Source organism: Saccostrea cucullata, unplaced genomic scaffold (assembly GCF_032062105.1).
Source record: "Saccostrea cucullata isolate Sc308-1 unplaced genomic scaffold, CSIRO_AGI_Scuc_v1 ctg142, whole genome shotgun sequence".
In the NCBI taxonomy this organism is placed as follows: Eukaryota; Metazoa; Mollusca; class Bivalvia; order Ostreida; family Ostreidae; genus Saccostrea; species Saccostrea cuccullata.
Window position 1 is genome coordinate 359859 of NW_026939327.1, and position 24752 is coordinate 384610.

The following is a 24752-nucleotide window of genomic DNA, read 5'->3' on the forward strand; positions in this document are numbered from 1 at the left end:
GGTTCTTGAGAAGAAGATTTTTAAAGATTTGTTCTATATATTTCTATGTAAAACTTGGATTCCCTATTGTGGCCCCGCCCTACCCCGGGGGGTCATGATTTTAACAATTTAATATCTAATATCTACACTACCCAAGGATGCTTCCACATAAGTTTCAGCTTTCCTGGCCTAGTGGTTCTTGAGAGGAAGATTTTTAAAGATTTGTTCTATATATTTCTATGTAAAATTTGGATTCCCTATTGTGGCCCCGCCCTACCCCCGGGGGTCATGATTTTAAAAATTTAATATCTACACTACCCAAGGATGCTCCCACATAAGTTTCAGCTTTCCTGGCCAAGTGGTTCTTGAGAAGAAGATTTTTAAAGATTTATTCTATATATTTCTAGGTTAAACTTGGATTCCCTATTGTGGCCCCGCCCTACCCCCGGGGGTCATGATTTTAACAATTTAATATCTACACTACCCAAGGATGCTCCCACATAAGTTTCAGCTTTCCTGGCCAAGTGGTTCTTGAGAAGAAGATTTTTAAAGATTTATTCTATATATTTCTAGGTTAAACTTGGATTCCCTATTGTGGCCCCGCCCTTCATGATTTTTACAATTTAATATCTACACTACCCAAGGATGCTTCCACATAAGTTTCAGCTTTCCTGGCCCAGTGGTTCTTGAGAAGAAGATTTTTAAAGATTTGTTCTATATATTTCTATGTAAAACTTGGATTCCTTATTGTGGCCCCGCCCTACCCCGGGGGGTCATGATTTTCACAATTTAATATCTACACTACCCCAGGATGCTTCCACATAAATTTCAGCTTTTCTGGCCCAGTGGTTCTTGAGAAGAAGATTTTTTAATGACCCCACCCTATTTTCGTATTTTCTTGATTATCTCCCCTTGGAAGGGGTCTTGGCCCTTGATTTTAACAATTTAAATTCCCCTTCACCCAAGGATGCTTTGTACCAAGTTTGGTTGAAATTGGCCCAGTGGTTCTTGAGAAGAAGTTGAAAATGTGAAAAGTTTACAGACGGACGGACGGACGGACGGACAGACAGACGGACGGACGGACGACGGACACTGGGTGATCAGAAAAGCTCACTTGAGCTTTCAGCTCAGGTGAGCTAAAAATATAATTCACTCTCATTTCATTTTTTTTTTAAAGTCAGGGAAATATATGCTAGATACATGCTAAACAGGGAAAGTGCATCTGATGCCCTCTTGAACGCAGTTAAATTGTTATACTGCAAAGAAAAGAAATTAAGTAGGCAATGGGAGAAAACTTTCAGATGGATCACAAAAGAAAAAAAAAATCGTGTAAGAGCTTTAAAATTTTAAGAGCTGTCTGGAATCAGTAATTTAGAATAAATTGATCTTGGGAATCTCTGGAAAGTTAATATTCTCAATAGTAACACATCATCAACGGAGTGATAATTAAATCATTGCAACATTTAACCTCTTCAACGTGTCGCCCTCTATCGAATTCCAATTTAAGCCGATTAGTTCAACTCTTCTGAACGACTATACGATTCAACGTAATTAATGTACTCTAAATGCCTTCAGAAGTAATAATATAATTTAATTATGTTTCTTTGTTAATTCGCTCTCTTCAGACCCAGATTCAATCGTCAGAGGAAGCGAAATAACGCCATGGAGAAAAAAGATCTTTGGTTCTAAGCGTATATTCGGGTCAATGAAATTCTATATCTCTTGCATGTAAATTACATTAATTAGTAAAGAAGTTGTTCACTGGGCCAAAAGGTCAAAATCAATGAATGAGATTAAACCAGATTTCCTCTTGTCGTCATAAGTTTGTCAGTACATGTATGCTGTCACTTTGTTCAAATTTATCTTCAAAACGATTTTGGTTATAAGTATTTTTCTTTGTTTTACTTTTTTAAATACTCCGAATCTCATAAAACTCTAAATTGCATAGAAGACTACATGTACTTATATTTAAATTAAAAAGATTTTTTTCTGAAACAAAGTATGGTTTTCAAAATCCAATTGCATTATTGTTCTAGTCATTTGTTCAATAATTTTTCCGCGGTTTAAAGACAATGTATCATCATAAATGGTGATTCACGAGTCATCTTTTTGCTCCTGTTAACATACGAAATTATTTCAAGCTTTTGATTTAATGTCAAATAGTTTGCCATTTACAAAAAAGTAAAAATACGTATATACACGGCCATTTCACTGGAATGAAAACATATATGTCTCATTTTAAGGTAGGATTCTTCTCACACAAAACTGTATTTCTTGTATTTAAAAATTAATGAAATTTTCACAGAATCAAGGAGACAATATTAATAAGTGATGGTATCAGTTAGATTAGTTTTGACCGTTTTAAATTAGAGTCAAGGTCAGGTCAAGGTCATTACCTTTCTCCTGGACATTAAGAATAAGAATAATTGTATCCAATCATGCGTTAGGGAATTCTATTTTAAAAGATTAAATGTTTTTCTTTTTGCATAAAAAGATATTACCATATAGAGTCTATTAGATGATAGTACTTGACACAAACAGTTTAACAAAAATGGATTTTAGCTAATGCGAATTTTCTCTATTATTCTTAAATTTTTAGGATATTTAAGGTAGGTCCGTACTTTCAGAATTTTCTGTCAAACTCTTTATTTTTTGATTTGAAAATCTTGAATAAGTCATAATCTAACTAAAACACCCATAAAAAACATATCTTTGCAGGTTAATTTTCATGCAACTTGTCTCGGAGTATATACCTCTAAAAATGCAACAGCAAAAATTCAACATATAGAAGTGTAACATCATATTTTATTTAGCTATGTACCAAATCAGATCCAATTATTGTTATAACTTAAGAAAATCATAAATATTTATTTGTCAAGAAAATATTTGAAATTTCTATTTGAAAACACTAAAAAATTTATGTTGATTCTGTCAAAATCTCTGAAAGAAAAAGCTCAAAATATCTTTATTTTAAATATTTCTCAAAATATTATATGTTTATATGCTATTTTTTCTTCACAATTATTTAGAATTATATCTTAGGTTAGCAAAAAAACATACTTTATTATGGTCGACCAGAAAATTTTTACAAAACAGCCAAAACCCCCATTTTTGGTCGTTCTTCGCAAAACATATTAAAAAGTAAATTAAAAAAGATGATATAGGCTAAAAATTAAAGATGAATAGATCTCAAGTTAGTTTGTTTAAAAAAATTGAAAGCTTTAGGTCCATGAAGGCAATTAAGAATTCTCTGTCTGTGTATGTACTAAATTACATATAGATCCTATGAACAGAGTGCAAAGTGGTTATTCCTATAAATAACGTATATTAAATGCTTTGTGTGCATAAGGCCATATAAAATTAATCTTTAGATTCTCATCCCCGCCCGCTCCTCTCAAAATGTCCCGCCCCGATGTTTTTTATTTGATTTTTTGGGTATTTTCATGTAGTATATTTTCAGTAAGAATTTGGGTCAAAGGTTAAGAGTTATCTCCCGTCTGTATTAAAAGTCGCGTGTCGCTATTTATAGCAAAAACGCCATGTGAAGAATGGAGAAAAATCGGCAATAAAAGCAGTTTAAATGTGTAAGGAAAAGATAATTTGTCAGTATAGATTGAGAAGGCAGAGAAGAAAAAATAGCATAAACACTCTCACTGGCAGGAGCAAGTATGTAGAGAGATTGTAACTAAGTAAAAATAGACAAGGAAAATGACACCTGGTCAAGTTATATATAACGATCTCCAGGTGTGTGATTTAGCTTTGAAATAAAAAAAAATCTACAACATCGTAGACAGACTTAAGAGAAGGCCTAGATTTTTCAGTAGAATAATTATTAGAACATTTATAGATTTTGCAAAATAAGAAGTCACGCATACACAATTTATTACCTCAAGGGTGTGCCGTTAATGTGTACTTGATAATTTGTTAATTAACAATACATTTTTAACTTTTAAAGCAAAAATTTTCTTTAAAAATTTAAAAGAATATGAAAAGAATTAAATCTATTCATATTTGCATTAAGGTAATGAAAAAAATGTGTATGGGGTGTCCATTGCTTTGTTGATACTTAGGCCTATATATAAATTAACAATTATAAAAAATAAAAAATAAAATCCGCCCACCTGCCCCAATTTTTTTGCAAATTAGGATGAGAATCTAAAGATTAATTTTACCTGGCCTAACAAACAAATATATACTTGCTAAATTATTTTTAATCATCCAAAAAGATTTTATTTTAATAGATAAGGATAATCAAAATTTTATATAGGTGTGTAAAATTAAAACCGGATCCGTAAAAGTGTGGACCTGCCTTAAGTTATTTTTATATGCGCCCTATATTTAAATTTTTCTTATTTTCATATATGGTAAAGAAGTCATATAGAGATACAAAATGATACAAAAACAAAAAGTTTTGACCGTTTACTAAGAGAGTAAAAACACTTTCTACGGATTTTTGGCTCATATCTGTACTTAGATTGGAAGCTTTTAAAAGCTAACATTGTAGTTTGTTTGGAAAATCATATTTATTTGATATATTTTAAAACTTTAGTCCTTATTATTAATTTAGCTAACATTTGAAAAATTCTTGAAGTCTTTGATTGTGTAAAAAGTATTACTAAATTCGTTGTTCTATAATAATTTTGAGAGGCAGAAAAGAAGATATTTTCATACGCCACCATTCCGCCAAAAATATAGTCCCTGCTAGTTTTCGAACACAATTTGCCATTTCTAGTTTAAGTTGTACAATTGTGATGAGAAAAGAAAAACATGTTCTTTTAAATCTCTTTCACCTAAATGTATAAGGCGTATAGGCAAATATACATTGTTGAACATTTCATCTACTCAGAAACCAGAGAAGAATCCTAACTTAAAACGTTTTTCGTCGATAAATACATGCATATCTTAAATCGTGTTTCAGTGATATCACAATATCCACCAAATTGAAAAAAAAACCAATAGTCGTAGTTAGTGTTATTCCATTTAGCGCTTATATCATAGAGACACGTGACATTCATGTAATTAATGGAAATAGACGTTGATTGTGAATTGGATTGTTGCGCAGTATTCTAGTTTTTTTTTGTCGTTTCACTAAAGAATATATAAATTATACAGATAAACATGGTATGAATTCCATTTTTTGACCTACCTTTTTTCAGATATAAGTATCGATCTTAAAACTTTTCTGCACTACACAGAATGTTAATGTGCGTATTTTAAAGAACGATTTCAATAATTCTGCATGTGTTTTTTGTGCGAAACAATATCAATTGGATTCTTTTCAAAAATGGGTTGATCCCTTGGAGCATGAATTGCTCATATCGCTGTTGAGTGTTTATTATTCATCTGTATTTCATAATAATTGTCGATATTCTACAGAAAAATAGTAAAGGCAACTTCATTAAGAAGATTGTTTTCGCACCAAACAATAAAATTTCATTTGTTGCCCCATTTGATAGGTGCCTTGTACTGAAATCGGAAAATGATCGCGTTTTTTTTTCTTGTTCACTCCCCGAACAAATGTCGCCACAATGTGATAAGAAACTCTGCACTTTTACCATACTTATCACATTGTACTTTTGCCATCGCAGTCCATTTTGTTGCAAACTTAAAATTTTGTCTCCCTTCAATAGAAAGAATTGTTTTTGAGACAGTTTTCTGTCTAAATGTTTATCCGCCATTCATCTGAACTGTGTCTAGGTGTAACAAACGTAATTATATCTTCCTTAAAGAAAGCAAAGATGTGTTTTTTGGATTTTTCCGCCTGTCAGGAATTGGGTCTGGGTTGTAACTACAAACATGATATTACGACTACCTTCAATTAATAGCACAGTTGTCTATGTATATAAAATTTTTATTAGTTTTCAACTGTCATACCTTGAAATATATGGAGAAATCGAAAAGTATTCAAGATCAACAGTCTTTTAAACATTAAAAATTTGGAGCAGAGCAATCACGGACCCCCAAAATATCAGAGGTTGGATCAGGTGCCATGGAGGAGTGAGTATCCTCTGCTGGCCGGTCACACCCATCGTATGCTCCTTGTCATGATTGGGAAATGACATTAAAATTCGTCGATAATTCAGTGTATATATAATGGCCTAACAATGAGTATGAAGAACGTCAGTCAGCATTTGATTAAATGATAAATTGTATTGGCTAACAATGTCATTGTAGCGACCATAGAACTTAAGAAATGATGACTGTTGATATTCTGGTTGCATCTGCTTTTTTGTCAATCATAACTAACTTCGTTTTTAGAAATTGTTCATATGTAGAGCATGCTCTTGCGTATCGAATCAACTGACAGATATATATATACTCCATATGCAGGTGATAAAGGTATATTGCTGAATAATTAAGGGTTCTTTGAATTGAAAAGTTAAAGTCATCGTGTTTACCATAAAGCTTAAGTGTTAGATTACCATTAAAGCCTTTTAAAAGTAAAATATCCAAAATGAAATAGGTGTGTCAGACTCTGTGGTGTTTTTTTGAATCTCACCAGGATATATCATATCGAAAAATAAGAATGGAAATAACCATTGTTAATTGACAATACGTCGTCGATATATTTAATTATCAAGTTGAAGGCCACAGCAAGTATTTTTTTCTTTTCATGTATAAGATTTTGAATGAATTCAGTTTCATATGAATATAAAAATAGGTCTGCTAATAACGGGTCGAAATTGGTACCCATGATGCCAATAGATTGTTAGAAGACATGCTCTCCAAAAAAAAAACCCACATAGATATTGTCCATCATAAACTCAAGCATCTTTTTAATTTCAACTTCAGAGTACTTGTATGTGCAAAATTAGAATGTTTTTAAACAAAACAATTTTGCAAATGACCAATGACAAGGTAAGTTACCGGTAATTTATAAGTACCAAAAAGCAGATGTCAATGATATCAAAAAGCTTGTACTTTAAATCATTTGGGAACGGTTGTACAGTACCTGGCTATAAGTGAGTCAAAATTTTATTTTTCCACTAAATATTCCATTGAAAAACGCATTTTTCTAAAATACTACTGCAGTTTTATTTTTTTGCTCATTTTTTATGACTAAACACCATAAAATGCAAATTTTTTTGTAGTTTTTTCACATTATATCAAAATAACTTTATCTTTAGGCATTACAGTGACATTACAGGTCAAGTGCAAAATAAGAATTTTAAGCCTTCAATTTGATGAGAAATCATAGTAATTTGAGATTAGAAATTTTTGTTTGGACAATTTTATAATTTATTCTCAATGATTTGAGTATCATTTTGTTTATCATTTTCAGACAAGAAAATTTTAATAATTCTGCATGATTCAGTGAAAAAAAATCATGAAAATTGAGCTAAAATTGACTTCACAAGAAGTTTCTTTTTTATATATAAAATTGGTTTTTCAATGAAATATATAGCGTAAAAATGCAATTACGACTCACTTATGGCCACATATTGTATATAAGGTTCAAAAGCTATTTTTAGCATATGACACAGAAAAGTCATTTAAAAGATCTTGAAGTTTTTATGATATTGGTTTTGAAGGTTCAAAAAAGCTATTTTTAGCAATGACACAGTCAAGGTCACAAGGTCATTGTTCTTGGTGTCATTTGAAAGAATGATTATTCAAATTCTTTAATGGTTCAAAAGTTATTGTTATTATTAATATTAAAAATATTCAAAATCGACATATGATTTTTTCTTCCATGGTTCAAAAGTTATGGTGAAAAGGGGCTATGGGTGAAAGAGTAAGTTGGTCAAATATTAACATCTCAAAAGTTATGTCGAAGGTTAAAGTTTGCAATAAAATCTACTTTGAGCATATAGGTCACAGTCAAACACTGAATTTAAATAATAGATTAAGCATACCAAATATGGATCCTTCCAAACAAAGACACTGTTTTTACCTGCTTCGTCAGACAAAAACAATATATACTGATGAAAATTGTAAAATTGACTTATCTATATATAAAATTTTTTTTTAATATATCGTAAAAATGAATTACTGCCAACTTATATACAGAAGAAAAGTTTATATATTGGTTTTTAATACCCTTAAATATGATTATTCAAATTCAGGTTGATTGTTATCATTAATATTAAAAATATTCAAAATCGACATACAATTAGTCCATTCTGACAAAGTGTCAAGCAAATCCCAGTTCCTCAAACACTGAATTTAAATAATGATCCTTCCAAACAAAGACACTGCTTTTACCTGCTTCGTCAGCACATACTGATCATGTATTCTATCTAATTATTTTTTTTTACTTCTGAATTACTGAACACAGAAGAAAAGTTTGTTTTTATTTAACCCCTTAATCGCTTAATGTGAGATTTTAAAGTGTCAAGCTCTTCTTTTTCATGTTTGAGTGTATTTCATAGCAAACATCATAACAACCTTCAAAGCAAACCTTGCCAGGAATAAATAATCTAAATAAAAAAATTTACGGTAAATACATTTTCCCGAGGGTGATTCTCTTTCAAGTAAATATTTCAACATTCATATGTAGTCTCGATATTTCAGCATTTTGCAAGTTCTTTGGTCTTACAAGGACCTTGTCGACAATGACATACTATGATTATATTGAATGCTGACTGACGTTTACCATACCATTTTGTTCAAACATTATTTAAACACTGAATTGTCGATTGATTTTTCCCGTGCCTGACTATGACAAGGAGCACACAGCGGGTGTGACCGGTCAGCAGGGCATGCTTACTCCTCCATGGTATCTGATCCCACCTCTGATGTTTTAGAGAATTGTGTTTGCTTTGCTCCAGATTTGTGCTGTTTCAGGAGACTTTTCAGTTTGAATGCTGTTCTTTATTTCCATATTTCATGCACAGAAATTTTCACCTCTTTACTCTATTATATGATGTATATGATGACATTTAAAACGATATACTAGAAATTCAATCGCACAGCAATAATAATTTCTTTTAGATTCAATTTCAACTTCAAGTTGTAATTTACTGAACAGTGATACCGTTTTTACACTTCACTTCAAAAAGAAATAAATTTCTTTGCTTCCTTCGGATCAATATACTCTGATTATCACGATTTTTTTTTTCAATTTCACAAACGAAAAAAATATCAGAGGTTAAGCTTAGTAGAGCATATTATTTCACAATTGTTTTTTCCTATAACAGGATGCTTAGCTGGGGATGTGTATTTCAGGGCCAAGTTGCACTGTAATGTAAATTGCAGACAAATCGATCTATATTCTGGGGCCTTTTTTGTACACTTATGTTTGTCATGATATTGCACTATAAACAAATGTATCTTCAGAATAGCGCTCTTGGGATTTTTTAGTAATGAAATGACTGTGATCTATTGTTTTTCACAGAAAATGGATTAACAGAAAAAATCCTCGGCGAATGAAGGTCGACAAAGAACTCTAAATTCAGTTTTGAAATAAATATATCTATAAATTGCATTTTCTGTTTTCTTTGATGAAGTTCAATGTTTATTGAATAAGATGTTGAGAATTAGAATTTGCATGATGAAAGCAATATTTACTCTTTTGTCAATTAATTAATATTAATACCTAAGTACATTTTCTGTTATAATTAACTTTTTTGCAAGAATTCAAATACAACTTCTGATAATTTCAAAAAGTGTAAAGCACACTCATTAAGGGAAGACGATTCAAAGAAAAAAATGAATGCCTGGATTGGTATACACCAGGTATTTTTGGGTATATTTTTGTTGTGAATGATGCAGATAATAAATTTCTACAATATCAAGAAATTGTACACATTCCGTGATGTTCAAAGTTCTACCTTTCTGTAACCATCCTTATTAATCTATACAAATATTTTTCACTTTGAATCCAATTTTTGTAAAATTTTGAATGAAAAATTTAAAAGTACGCGGTGAAACTTGTACATTTTACTCATTTAAACAAGACTCGATGTTTTATTTTAACATTTTTTGACAAAGTTTGTTTGTCTGTCCTTAATATAACTTACATTGTATATACTCCCCCCTTTGTTTTTTTTTTAAAGCAAAGAATTGTTTAAAATGTTGATTAACAAATTGTTCATCTCTGGACCCAGTCAATGATAATAAGACCCAGAGGTTACATCACCACTCATGGTAGGTCAATATCATTTACAAATCAGAACTTAAACTCAGATTACCGCAATAAAAACCATGGAAAGTATCTTTTTATGCCTTGTGTATGTAAACGTGTCGCCTACCAAAACGTAGATTTATTTCGTGTTATACAATAACTCTGCCACAAGTTTTATAAAGCTATTCCATGATTAAAAAAAAAACACCTTGCTTTTCTACACACAACATCTACTAGTATTATTTTTTCTATTCATGTGTTCTCTAAGCAATGTTTTTTTTCACCAGAATTGTAACAAACAATTAAATGATGTTTTTAAAAAGTGTACAATAAAATGATAAAGAAGTAAATGATACAGTTTATGCAATTACTAATTTATATTGTATAGCATATATATTACATTTATCCTGCGCAAATCCAATATAAAGTTCTTTAAATAATCAGGTTTGACCGTTTATACATTAAGTTGTGAATTCCTTGTCTTATGAAAGCAAATATAAATAATGCATACTAGTAATTATATGATTCCGAACTAATTACATTCAATACAACTGAAATGTGCTGGTACAATATTTGCAAGTTTTATCTTGGACACAGCTTAGCACCAGTAGAAGAAGAAAATACTATGTGTTGCTAGTTTTTAAAACAAAATTTAAATAAAAATATTTCAAAAATGTACCGAATTTGACCAGAAGTCCAGGAGAGGTGAAAATCGATTGCGCTTTCAAAACGAAACAAAAGATACTATACGCTTGTAAATCTAGCTGCAGGTTAAAGTAGCACAAATCTGCACGAGCAACAATTAATTTGCTCGTTCAATTAACAACAGCAATCCTGATGTTGCTAGTCTTTCTTTTTTGCACTCCATGGAAAATAAATGCCATAATTATTGACACATCTCGAAAATACAAAGAGAAGGCTTTTTTTTTTAATTTCACATAATCTTATTCTCTTGATGTTTTTTTTTAAAAAACCCTAATCTGCATTATTTTTGCGAGTAATACATGTATACGAATTGTGTTTTATGTTTATAATCACTTTACAGCAACTTCATAAGGGTCATGAAGTTCCTTTAATTCATACAACACACATATTCTTTTTTATTCTCAGATAAAAGAATAGAAATAAGATTCATACAATGACGGTACGATTAAGAAAAATAAAATGTCATGTTTTTGAAAGCTTTTACACTGGATTTATTCTATGGCATATTTTTAATTAGGAGAGATCTTTTGCAGCGTCAACATAGGAGCAAGCAATCTCTTTAAAACGCATGTTTGATCCTTAGAAAATTACATTTCAGGCATCACGTCCTCTTCTTTTTCGAATTAAATTGTCAATCTTTGAAAATTTAGTTGAAGTCAATAAGATGTTTGTCCATTCGAAATAAATATGTGTAGAGCAAATTTGCTCAATTGCATCTGGGTTTGCCTTAATTTTTTTTTTTCATTTTCGGATGCTTACCCTCAAGGACAACGAAAATTATAGAAAACATTTTCTTCAAATAAAGATAAGAGAAACCAGCCTTGCAAGTTCAGCTACGATTTTTAAACCACTCACTGCAAGACCCCCAAAATAAAACATTGTTTTTAAAGATTAAAGGATTTAAGTCTGAAAATGATCTTTTCCTTGTGTGGGACTACTCGATATATTCCCATGCACACGGTATTAAATATGTTGACTTTTTCGAGACCTGTTAATAAAACACTAAGTAGAAAAAGTGTTTCGAATTTATTTAATCCGTGTTTGAATTCTAGTGAAAATAAAAGCTTAAAACATTAATCATATTAAATTGTCTACATTCGTGGGTTTTTAAGCGTTTGTTCAAAGATTGTAATCCTTCGTTTTCATTTTGCTGGCTAAAGAACACTTTTTATTTGGACATATTATAAGTACAGAACAAATCGTGTTCTATCGATTTTCATAATCATGCCAAAGATATTTGGAAAACGCCCTAATTACGATTTTCGCAGTAATTAATAAAAACTGCTTGACACAGGGATCGAGGAAACATTACAAGACCAGCTTCCGGATCGATTGCAACATCATTCGGAACCCCTTTGTTCATATATTGATGTAATCAAAACATTTTTTCTTGAAGCGTGCACTTCAAAGTCTGCTCTATTTTAAACTTAACTTGCAACACTGATATTATAATTATTAACAGTTCTGAGAGCGAAAAAGAGACATGAAATAATTACTTATTCGGAAGAAAATTATAAATTATATTTTGCAAATTCTGCTTTGTAGATTTTTTGAATTGCAGATATTAATCTACCTATATATCCACTCGGTTAGTTAAAAAAACATAATGTTAATGAGTTTGACCTTTGACAAAATTTTTTTTGCGCAGTTTCCTTTTCGTTCACTTTTTCCTGCGGCTCATGCTAATCAGATTGCCTTTGTTAGAACACTGTTTTGTTATTTAATTGCTATTTGATCCTTCTATATTATATTCTTCATTGCCCTGATAATCGATTTTAAAGTGAAAACCTTACAGAAGTGGGAAATTTATGTTTCACCGTGTCCGTTTTCATTTATCGCTCAGACATTTTATATAACATTCATGAATGTGTTTGTTAAAATGATCCTGTTCCCTAATATTTCTATCGATGTTAAAAATTGTTTTTAAAAGAAATATGACATTATAGACATAACGGCTCTTTCATCATAGAAAAATTAATGACATAGACAGCAATAATATAATATTTAACGTTCTTGATTCAACTTTGTATTGTTTTTATAAGGATATAAATATAAACAATAAAATTTCTTTTTTTTTTTAGCGTGTGATTTAACGTTGCAACTATTTTAGAAAAAAATGCATAACCCGCTTATGCACGTTATTCATTTTTGTTCATCATTTCTTATCATACAAACGACCAAAGGAAGCATTTTATTCTTTAAATAAATAAAAGAAAGAAGGAAAAATGCAAAGAATACACATGTCCATTGCTACATTTGAAAAGTATTATAGGTGTTTAATTTGCAGCAAGCATTCAAATCAATTGCTAACTTGTGTATTTTTAGAATTTCTAAATTCTGTCCAAAACCAAATATCTAACCGGGATCTCAGATATGCTTCTTGAACCTTCCATTTTACTTTGAATAATCAATCCATCAATTTCTGGAAAAAATATATTTAATGAAACAAACAATTCAAGCTGAATCAATATGACATATTTATTGCAATGGTTAAGTCATAAATCTTATAATATTTAATTATATTTTAATCGACAAGTAAAAAACGTTTTTTGATGTGAAATATGTATTTTAACATTTCTTTAAATAGAGCGCATAAAATGAAATATCCCGGCACAATCTTTATTCTAAGACAGGAAACACCAACATACTCAAATCAGATGTAATGAAATATGTGGAGATAAGGAGCATAATTCAAGATCAAAAGTCCATTCAAACAACATAGGCCAGGAGCAGAGAAAGAACAGGGACATATAAAATATCAGAGGTTGGATCAGGGGCCATGGAGGTGTGAGCATTCTCTGTCGATCAATTGTAATGATCGGGAAATAACGTAAAAATCAATCGAAAATTCGATGTGCAAAAGATAGTCTAACAAAAATAACATCAGTAAGCATTTGACTTAATGATAGACGGTATCTGCTGACAAGGTCATTGTATCGACCAGAGAACTTACGAAATGATGTCTTTCAACGAGACTATTGATAATCTTATTTCATCGAGTTGTTTGTTAATAACTTACCCAGTTTTACAATTTGTTGATACGTAGAGCATGGTCTTGCAAGAGAGATATAAACACTATATGCAGGTAATGAGGGTATATTGCTACATACATGTAGGTTAGGAAAGTTGACAATTGAAAAGTTTAATTCATTACGTTTTGTTAGATGATCATTATCGTCTTTTTCTATTACAATGTCCTAATATGAAACAGATGTTTCAGACTCTGTGGTTTGGGATATACATGTATTGTGTCGACACATGAATGAAAAATGATTATTGTTAATTGATATTAAATATCTAAATGTCAAGTTGAAGGCTACAGCAAGTGCTTTCGTCCTCTCATGTGTAAGACTTTGAAGAAAATACTTCAATCATACAGGAGACTTTTGATTTAATTTGTAAATTCATATATACTGCCACCAGTTGTCATGTTGTAAATTTGTATTTACAGCTGCCATTCGGTAAATTTTAAGTTTACAAAATGACGGTTTCATCCTCCCTTTGGAGAAATCACTTTACAGTTTTATCTTTTCCTATTCTCTTAACATATACACGAGCATGGGAATGAAAAGGTTATCCTTCGCATATTCCTTAAAATAATTTTTAATTAATGTCGAATGCATGCACATGTATCAAAACTTTGGATTTGGGTGCTTAAGTCGCCAGAATGATTTTTTTATGCATTAGCAGGGTATTAGTCCACTATTGTTTGTTAGACTGCTTAGCGAGATATATCATCCTCTTCTACCGTTAATTCAACAGCATTTATAATGTAAAAAAAACATTGAAACCTTACACATGTAACTGTTAAAGACGTTTTCTTAATTGAAACACAAATGAAAATTTCTATCCTTACTCAAGTAGACGTGCTTTCGTTTTGTTCACATATATACAACGTACAGGTTTTTATCAGAATATAGATATATGAAAATAGATTGTGATGCTTGAATCGATTCAAGACGTTTAAAGATAATAGGTAGCTACATGTCAAACGAAGTAATGTTAATTAACCAAGAGATATACGCGCAAATAATTGTAATACATTTCCTTGTTGCATGCATGATCTGATGGAATCCATTTTGACCGTACGTACGTGCAAGAAATACTGTAACATTAACTATTGTATATAGGGAGTCTACTCTGATTTAGACGTGATAATGACGTCATGACATTCTGGTTAGCAACACACTTAACGTCCATGCATACAATCCATTGAAAATGTAATACCTTTTCCAGCAAATATACGGAAGCATAACAGTTTATCATTCTAATCGATTGTATTTACCTACATCGTACTTAGCTTTTTTGTTCACAATTCATTCTTGGTAAAAACGAATGCCTAATAATTGATGTCACATTTGTACTAATTTTTGATGTAATATTTTATGATAAACTAGTGTTATTAAACAGCAAAATCAGAGGATCTTTTTGAGATTTTTACTTATTACGTATTCTCAAAATCCCACAATGATCCAATACGGCGAAAATTGAAAATGGAAACTTGATTTTCCATGGCTGGAGGTGACACAATCAGCTGCCTTTGGAATGTCATTTTTCTCTTTTATCTAGTTCATTAGTATTGATTGAAGATGAACTGTTTTGTTATCGATCGTGAGATAATGAGTTCGGCGTGAAATAAATAGTTTATGATTCTATATGACAAAATATCTACTGTGCTGTTTGAATTCTGATCCGTCAAGCATAATTAAACAAAAGGGTCATGTCCTCAATTCCGATTAATTAATGTACCATTGAGACATTTGAGACGCTAATGAACAAACTGAGTTACATCAATTTTTTTAGGTCACGCAGGTTATTGTATCTACAAAAATATAAAATATTCACATCATTGCAGATTAAAGGACGTTTTACAAAAATTGATGCATTCAAAAGTCGTATTTCACAGCAAATGAAGCAACAAGTCATCTTTGATGAGTAAGCTTTCTTTGTATTGATTATTTTGATATACAGTTTTCTTTTGATGTTAATCTTTTATTGGTCTCTGTTTCAAATTATAAAATAATATTATATTCGGATTTATGATTGGCAATATCTTGTGTTTAAGAAGTGCACCTTGATTGCCATTTTATAAATTCTTCGACTTTCTCTTCAAATCTGGGCTGGCTATTTTCATCAATATTCCAATTTTAAATTTTAAAGGAAATGTCTACTTAATTCTATAATCAATATATTAAAAAAAATATACGGCTTTTGAAATGAACAAAACTAATAAGATTAGCAAGAGCGATTGTTGGAACTTATGCTAGTCAGCAGGATGATTATATGTGAGGAAAGATAACGATGTCTAAATTTGAAATAGTAGCAAACTGTTTGATGACCCTTAAAGAAAAAAAAAATCAAATGCAACAAGAAAATCATAGACTACTTAATACGAAATGCAAAAAAGCTAAAAAATAATGAAACTCACCAGTGAAACATCGCTATCCAAATCTTCTGCAATGACAGATTGGTGCTTGCTACGCGCGCTCCTACCCGAACTCGCAGACGACAACCTCTCCCTCATTTCATGAAATATTTCCTTTGTCGATCCAACATTGGGACGAAATTTGGCAGATTTTGAGAACCTTCGCAATAGTCGCCCCGATAACGTGTCAGAATTTGTGTCACTCTTACTGCTTTTGCAGCTGTCTTCCAGGACCAGACTAACGTTGGGGTCTGCTATCCTACTTACTGAGAGGCCTGACAGTAAAGCATGTATTACCGTCTGCTGCTCAACACTTACGTTGCGATGGATATCAAAAGGTGTGTTTCCATCGAGATTTTTTTCTTGCGTTTTCGCACCGTATTGCAATAATTCTCTAACACAATGTAGATTGAAATACGCGGATGATACGGCGAGATGCAAAGGTGTATTTCCACGTGCGTCTTGCACGGTGGGGTCAGCCCCGTGCAGCAACAACAAGTGTGTCAACACAGGCTTCTGCTCAACAACGCACAAAAACAGAGGAGGGAGGTGATAGAGATCATCGACTGAGTAGTCTCCAAAATCGTTGCTGGTGACGGGTGCGGGCGGAGCTAAACTGTTGTTCGTCTCATCATTATTGATGCCGAAGTGATCAGCCCTCGTGTTATGATAATCGATCTGTGGACTCAAGCTTCCTCTCTGTGCAGAAGAAGGCTTTACTATATTAATTTTCAGTGCGTCGATAGCATGGCATCCTGGTTTTATGTGACTGATCAAATTAGCGGTGGGGAAATTAGGATCAATATTGCATCTTAACAAAAGTTTGACAGCATCAGTTGAGTTGTTATGAATAGCAACATGCAGAGCAGTTCTAAATATTAATGGAATGTCACACTCAGGCGTCACGCTTTCTCGACGATCGAAAGACTCTATTGGGGTCGGACATCTCCTGTTGATCTCTGTGTCGGTGCTAAACCGGCTGCTTGGGCGTCGACTTCGCGAACCTACACTCAACCTGTCCTCCCTGGTTTTCCGCGGAAATTTTGCAAAGTGGATTTCAAAAATCTTTTGAAGACTTTTAGTGTCATCTTCCACCAAAGCTTTTTCTAATTGCGCGCTCTCGAATGACAAATCAAAAATTGAAGACGTAATACTGCTGGCACGTGCGGCAGATGAACCGGAACTTCGGGGAGACAAGAATGTTTGGGTACATAGCAACCCTGGGCTAACTTCTTGAAACGAATTTTGTTCCTGAAGTTCTGGTACCACCACAAGGTCTGGGATCGGGCTGCGCATGCCCGTGCATTCTTTTCCAGGTTGAAGTCCCCGGAAATCGCTGTAATCATGTCCTAGGCCATTTGTTCTTGTCCATTCCCAATGATGACTCATTTTAAATTCATGCTGTAACTGTAAAAAAAAAATGAATAAGATTTATTAAACATGTGAAACAAAATGAATCATATTAACCTTCCTCCCTGTGTCATTCCACTCCTTCCTCTACACATACATGAAAAAAGTTAGACCATTTTATTCACGAATACGTATGTGCATGTGTAAAATAGGAAGCGGAAGAAATCTCTTTTGATGCAAATTCGAATTTAAGGTATTGTGGTTGCATGAGTTATAAACGGTCTGAAGCAATAAATAGGTTCTACATATATATTTTACTTCCAATATGTATATCTTGCTTAGTTTTCCTCCATTTTATTGAATGAAATATACGTTTTTAAGTCTTTGTGTGCCTAAATGGATCTATTTTATATTTCTTTTTGGATTTATGACTCGGTTAATGTTTTAAGCACATATTTTACTTAAAGGTTTTTACTATTTTGATGGCTAATCAGTCAGGAATTATATTATTTATGAATATTAATGATTATGATAATAAGGATAAGACGATTTTAGTAATAATATAAAAGCAAATACATATATACAGCGATTAAAAATAAAATAAATGGAGATAACGAACAGTATTCTAGCTCAAAAGTCCATAAAACAATACAAAATAGGGACAGAAAAAACACGGACCTCCATAACATTAAAGGTGGGATGCAATGTCATATAGGATCTCCTGCATCTCCTGCCGACCGAAATAACAGAAAAATCCGTCCTCAATTCAGTTTGTAAAATAATAGCCTAACAATATTAACATGAAAAAACGTCAGACAGCATTGGACTCAATGATAAATTGTATTCGCTGACAAGGTCATTGTATCGACCATAGAACTTACAAAATGATGACTTTAAACGAGACTGCTGATATTCATGTTTAATCAATTTGTTTGTCAAAAATATACTTCGTTTTAAAAATTGTGCTTACGTAGAGCATGCTCTTGCATATCGAATCAACTTAGAGATATAAACCCCGTATGCAGGTGATGAAGGTATATTGTTACATGAGTAAGGGAAGTTGACGATTGAAATTTAAAGTCATCACGTTTATCATAGAGCGTGGTTGTTAGATTACCGCTAGCGTCTTTTCTTTCAAGTAAACTATCCTTATAACACTCATATAAACGGATATATGAAAAGTTTCTGTAAAAAATCAAAATGCTTCAGAAAGATTTTTAATGTAAATACATGTTCACATAAAATAAACATTTACTTTTGATTTAAAAAAAAACGTTTGGAATTCGTTTTTATTCATCTCTTCTCCAACTAAGTAATATTATGCATGAGAAAAAGAAGAAACATTTGCAGTGTCCTTCAACTCGACATTTAGATATATTGACGGTATATCACAATAATTATTTCCATTCATATGTCGATGCAGTGTTTTCCTGATCTTGAAATAATTAGCTACCACAGAGTCTGACACATCTGTTTCACATTTATTAATTTTATCAGAAAAGGACGTTAATGTTGACGTTACATTCAAGCTTCATGATAAACATGACGACTTTTAAATCTTCATCTTCCCTCACTCATGCAGTAGTATACCCATATCATCTACCTACGGAGTTAACATCTCTAAACTGAACCGATGTACAAAAGCATACTCTACGTATGAATTATTTCTGAAACAATGTAAGTTGTTGACAAACGAGTAGATGAAACAATAATATCAACAGTTCTGTGGCTCATACAATAAACTTATCAGCAAATATAATGCAGTGTGTAATATTAAGTCAAATGTTGACAGACTAATTGTTAGGCTATGATTAACACACTGCATTTCCCCCCTTATTTCCAGATTATGACCAGAAACACTCGGTGAGTGTGACCGGTCAGCAAGGGATACTCACTCCTCCAAGGCAACTGATCCTACCTCTAATGTTTAAGAGGTTCTTGTTTTCTCTGCTCCTGATTTGTGTTGTTTGACTTTCGAACTTGAATACACATGTACTGTTCGTTATCCCCATACATGTATATTTCACTGTAACTAATATTTACTGCTAAAAGTGTTTTACTAGTGAATGTGTACATGATCTGAGAAAAAAATGACCACATCTGACGTCAGAAGGATGGTTGTGATTAATAACCTACATCTGGCATTCCGTAATGTCGTTTTGTAATCATCATTAAGCAAATCTATTTCTAGTGCTGAAATTTAGCCCAAACATAAAAATAGGTCTACCCCCCGTGATTGTTGCACTACGGCTTTCATTCAATAATTCCCATTGTTGTTTTGTAATAAAACGTCGATAAACAGAAGAAAGGAACAGATTTCCATGTGTTCAGAACTCTGTTTCATGTCTTCTTGGAGATCATTATTAATTTACGTGTGCCCTCTCTAATTTCAGATGTAAGAACTTTAAAGTTCGTTTTATTTGGTCATTCTTGCTTTGTCATGCACCGATTTGCATGCCTTAACCCTCTGGAGAGATTGTTTTCCTTATCGTAATCAGCACGACTTTTATTTGCTCTACAGATATATAATTAATGGCCTGAAAAGAAACAAAAAACTGTTTCCAAAATACCCATATGCAGCCAATAAATGTGACATATATTTCACTTTGATTCCCCATTGTGGCCCCGCCCTATATGATTTGAACAATTTACAATCTACACTACCCAGGGTGCATATATAGTAGAAGATTTTTAAAGTATAATACTAGTAAATAAAATTAACGGAATTTCAATTTTGTATTACTAGTATTATGGAACATTGCTGAACAAATCATTCTTCTTTGCAAAGTTCTTGAAGAACACAGACGGACTCAGAAAAGCTCACTTTTATATCATAGGCAATATGTAAAATGAGAGAAATTGAGGAAGTGATGCAGCCAATAAATGTGACCACTTTGTTTTATATATATTAGTATAATACTAGTAAATAAAATTAACGGAATTTCAAAAACGACATTCTTCTTTGTAATATACATGTATATATATATATATATATATATATATATATATATATATAGAGAGAGAGAGAGAGAGAGAGAGAGAGAGAGAGAGAGAGAGAGAGAGAGAGAGAGAGAGAGAGAGAGAGAGAGAGAGAGAGAGAGAGAGAGAGAGAGAGAGAGAGAGAGAGAGAGAGAGAGAGAGAGAGAGTGAGAGAGCAGAAAAATATATAATTATAGTTATTATTTTCAGAGACATGATGGGTTTCATTTGCGTCCAGCATTAGCACCGAAATGCCTTGTAAGTAATGAGATTACCATCCACCCATAATCGGCTTCTAACCTGTAGACTCCTGCAGTACTGTTTCCACACTGAGTCGCACTTTTAAGTCTTAATGTCTATAGTGTACAACTGCAACACCAACCAGGAAACAAAAATTCGGATGCACTGAGTCAGCAATATGCATATAATCAAGAAAAAATACTAAAAGGTAAAAAGAAGGGAGAGCAAGAGCCAAAGATCAAATAAACACACTACTTTCCCAAGCGTGAAAAGAAGGATTGTACTAGGATTGAAATTTAGATAACGACATTCACAACAATATATATTCCTTCTTAGATGCTGGCTCTAAGAGGATATTATGATGTAAAAATAGCTGCATATGAAACAAATGTTATATGAAACTACATTTAGATAAAACAACATTTACAAGAATGCAAATAGTAGAATGGAAATGGTAGTTCCTCACTTGAAAAAATAGCAATGACGTGGATCAGCAAAAATATCAAGGGAGAACTATTAACCATGGATGATGTCAACAAAACTTTTCAAATTATTTCAAGAAGAAAAAGGAACGGTCCCATTCGCAAACAAGCAAGCAAAGATAGTAGGTACTCTTACTGTTAGTAAAAGTATCTTCCTACTCAAACTTCGACCGCGACAGCCGATGCATCAGAAACAGGAAAAGGGACCAACCAAAATAACATGTAATCTGTTAAGCAATGGAATGTTAGTCTTAAGGATTTTAACAAGACCTTTGTAAATATAGCAGAATGAAGTATATACACCAAGTGACCGTATTACTAATTAAAATAAAAACGTACACTCCCATTCCTGATTCTGAAAGTGTTAATGCCACGTGACATGATGTCCAAAGTGCATTTTTGTAAAGGGTCAAAGAATACAGAAAATACAAAATTGACAATGACTCAACAGAAGTATGGAGACTAAAGGAAAACAAGTCAGGTTAAGGTACATGTGATTTTTCTTCTTTGAAAATGAGCAACTTCTGTTGCCACTTGACAAAATGTCCAAAATGCATAGAAATTGATCATGTTAATGAAATGTGGAAAAATCAAGTCAAATCATGGCCTATATAGAGTGAAGAAAACCTAATGCGGTGAAGATTATATAATTTGTGTTCATCAGATGTTGATGAACTGCAAAATCATATAAATAAGGTGGAATACAACTAAGATACAGATATTAAGTGGCATAGAAAATCTATTACGGGAGATACCGTTGGCAAAATGAAGCGGCGCCGCGTGGCAAAGTGGTTAGAGTAATTGCTCTAGAGTCACGAAGTTGATCTATACGTCGCTGGTTGGATTCCAACTGCGTGACGTGGAGACCAGTACTTCGGATAAAACCGTATAAACATAAGTCCAAAAATATTCAGAAAAAAGATGAGTTGGCTTCTGCTTCAGTCTTTCTCTTAGGATTTTGGGGAGAAAGTATAGTGAGATAGACGAGCGGAAGGACTGACGGATCAATATATATAAAACCAATTTGAAACTTTCTTCAGTAAGTGCTAGCATAAAGAGTATATAATTTGTTAAATTTCATTCAGATTTTATTTTAGATGCTTTGAGAAATCGTTTAGATGTCAAAAATGTTCAGGGTTGATTTAAATCAAAAATTGATACTATTTAACCTCAGCTATGAAATTAAAACTGCTGACGTCATGAGGTACATGGTATACATATGTTAGTCGAATTTAGTGCCTGGTCAGAGAACAACGCATATACGTCTTTGGTCTGTCTTGAAGAAGTAAATTCTTGTACGTTCTTTCAATCGATTCTTTTTCTCCGAGAAGCCCAATAAAGCAAATATTTGAAAGGTAAAACGTAGAGTAAAATCTTAGTGGCACGAAATTAGATTTTTTAGACTACACTTTCTAATAAAAACTATTTCTGTGTACAATGTCTGGTTATTGATCATGAATTCATTTAGAAGACAGATTATAACATGACAGGCAGACAAGTAAATCTCAGAAATAGCTTTGGATATTACAACGTATTTTGCACCTGGACCGGTCATCCAACTTAGAATATTTCAGTTCGCTTTCATGCCTGATGTATCTTTGTATTTCCAGTTTGTCTTTTAATGAAGTTGCGGAGCTCATCTCTCTTATATTTCAATACTGTTCCAAAAATTAGAAATGGGAATTCTTTTTGAAAGGGAATAAATATGATATTTAAAACCAAAGAATTCCTTCCTTCTTAATTTATCAGTGCAACGTTTAGCGATGTACTGAATGATGGGAATTGTTTGTTCTGTTTACAAAAATATTGGATATTACTGCGCTTGCCTTGCTGTATTTGTTATATTTTTTTCATAAATCAATATATTCTTTAAAAAAAAGTCAAGTAGATTTGGTCCTGAAGTGTTTTCTGTCTATTTGAAGTTCAGATATAGGCGATTAAACTGAATCATGTTAATGCCACAGTGAACTACATTAAATTATTAACTTATCAATAATCACACTAATTCACGACAATTTAATCGTTTTTATGGACGTCGGTGACGGTCTCACTACTTCCTGTGGCAAAATGACCTTTTTAAAGTGGCAAATACATCTGCCTTAATTGTTTTATTTGTTCCATAAAACGGTTCTTCTGAACAAGTTACAGACAATTCCGTGTCCATCTGATGACGATTGATGTCATCAGAGCAAACCAATAATTTCTTTGGTTATTTCAATGTAATAAAATTTCGTTAAAATGTTTCTGTTTTTACCGCAACAAGATTAAAACAATGTGATAGAATAGAATGTTTTATCCTGTAAATTTGATTGGTTGTTTGAAATTTAAATCGCTATATGTGCAACTGTCATATCATATTGCATGCCTGTTCGACTTAAGAAACAAGTGTCTTCCATGTTCAACCCGGACAGAATCGACTTGAGACTTCTAGGTTGATTGTTTCATTTATCTTTTAAAAAGGAATAATATATTCTACAAATAATTAATATTGTTCCAAATGTTTGCTAACACACACACAAAATATATATTCCAAAATGACACCCAGAGATCACGAAAATGATTTGAAATTGTATTGACAGCTGCCATGATTCTTTACCATAAAGCAAAGTAATATATTGTTTTATCCTAATTACTCGTCTATACAACTTGAATGACACTAGACGAAACATTTCACAATCGACCTAACGGCTGGACCATGTTAGGAGAAGCAATTTCCATCTGTTTATCTCTTAAAACGGAACTGAAAGGACAATTATGCAAAAATGTGCAAATTCAAATTTTTTGAAGAGCACACAGATAGATTTTATCTACTTAAGCATCGATTTTCCCCCCACATGTTTAGCCCTTTAATATCCAGCGGATATCAGTCGATTGATGGATAAAATCTTCATATCCTACACTTCATATTCCAACGCCTCGTGATGTAATGTAAACAAATACATAATATTTCTGAATTTTTGACGAAAGATGTAGAATTCATAAAAACTAGATTCCCCACGATCAATGAAAGTGCTGCGGTTTTTTTGATAAACTTGACAACTGCTTTTTCAATAAAAATGGAACTCGTACATTTTCTTACCTTTTCATTGTGTATTTGCAAAATTAATTTGTTTAAAATAATTTTGGTTGGTAAACAGAATTAGACTGATGTTGATATTAAAAAGATCCTTGAGTTTCTGACAATATCTATGTGGTTTTTGGAGACCGGGCCTTTCGACAATCAGTTGGAATTCTAATGGGTACCAATCGCGCCCTATTATTACCAAACCTATATTTGTACTTATCTGAAGCAAACTTTGTCCAAAATCTTATACGTGAAAAGAGGAAATGACTTGTTGTGGCCTTCAAATTGACATTTAGATATATCGGCGACGTATTGTCAATTAAGATTGTAATTTCCATGCTTATTTCGATTAGATAAATATCGATGAGCTTGGAATAAAAGATACCACAGAGTTTGACACATCTGTTTTAAAACTGAATATTTTACCTGGAGAGGCGTTAATGGTGACCTGACGATCAATCT

General features: G+C 32.3%; 1 protein-coding gene across 1 annotated transcript in view; it reads right to left on the reverse strand.

Annotated features, from left to right (window-relative positions):
- The window catches only part of LOC134252848 (1-phosphatidylinositol 4,5-bisphosphate phosphodiesterase epsilon-1-like), a 130338-nt gene that overhangs the window by 86784 nt on the left and 18802 nt on the right, over positions 1-24752 (reverse strand). Inside the window, exon 2 of the mRNA XM_062735393.1 lies at positions 16179-17582. Within this exon, the coding sequence (XP_062591377.1) occupies positions 16179-17564 (1386 nt within the window). The 5' untranslated portion in view covers positions 17565-17582. The remainder of the gene's footprint in view (positions 1-16178; positions 17583-24752) is intronic.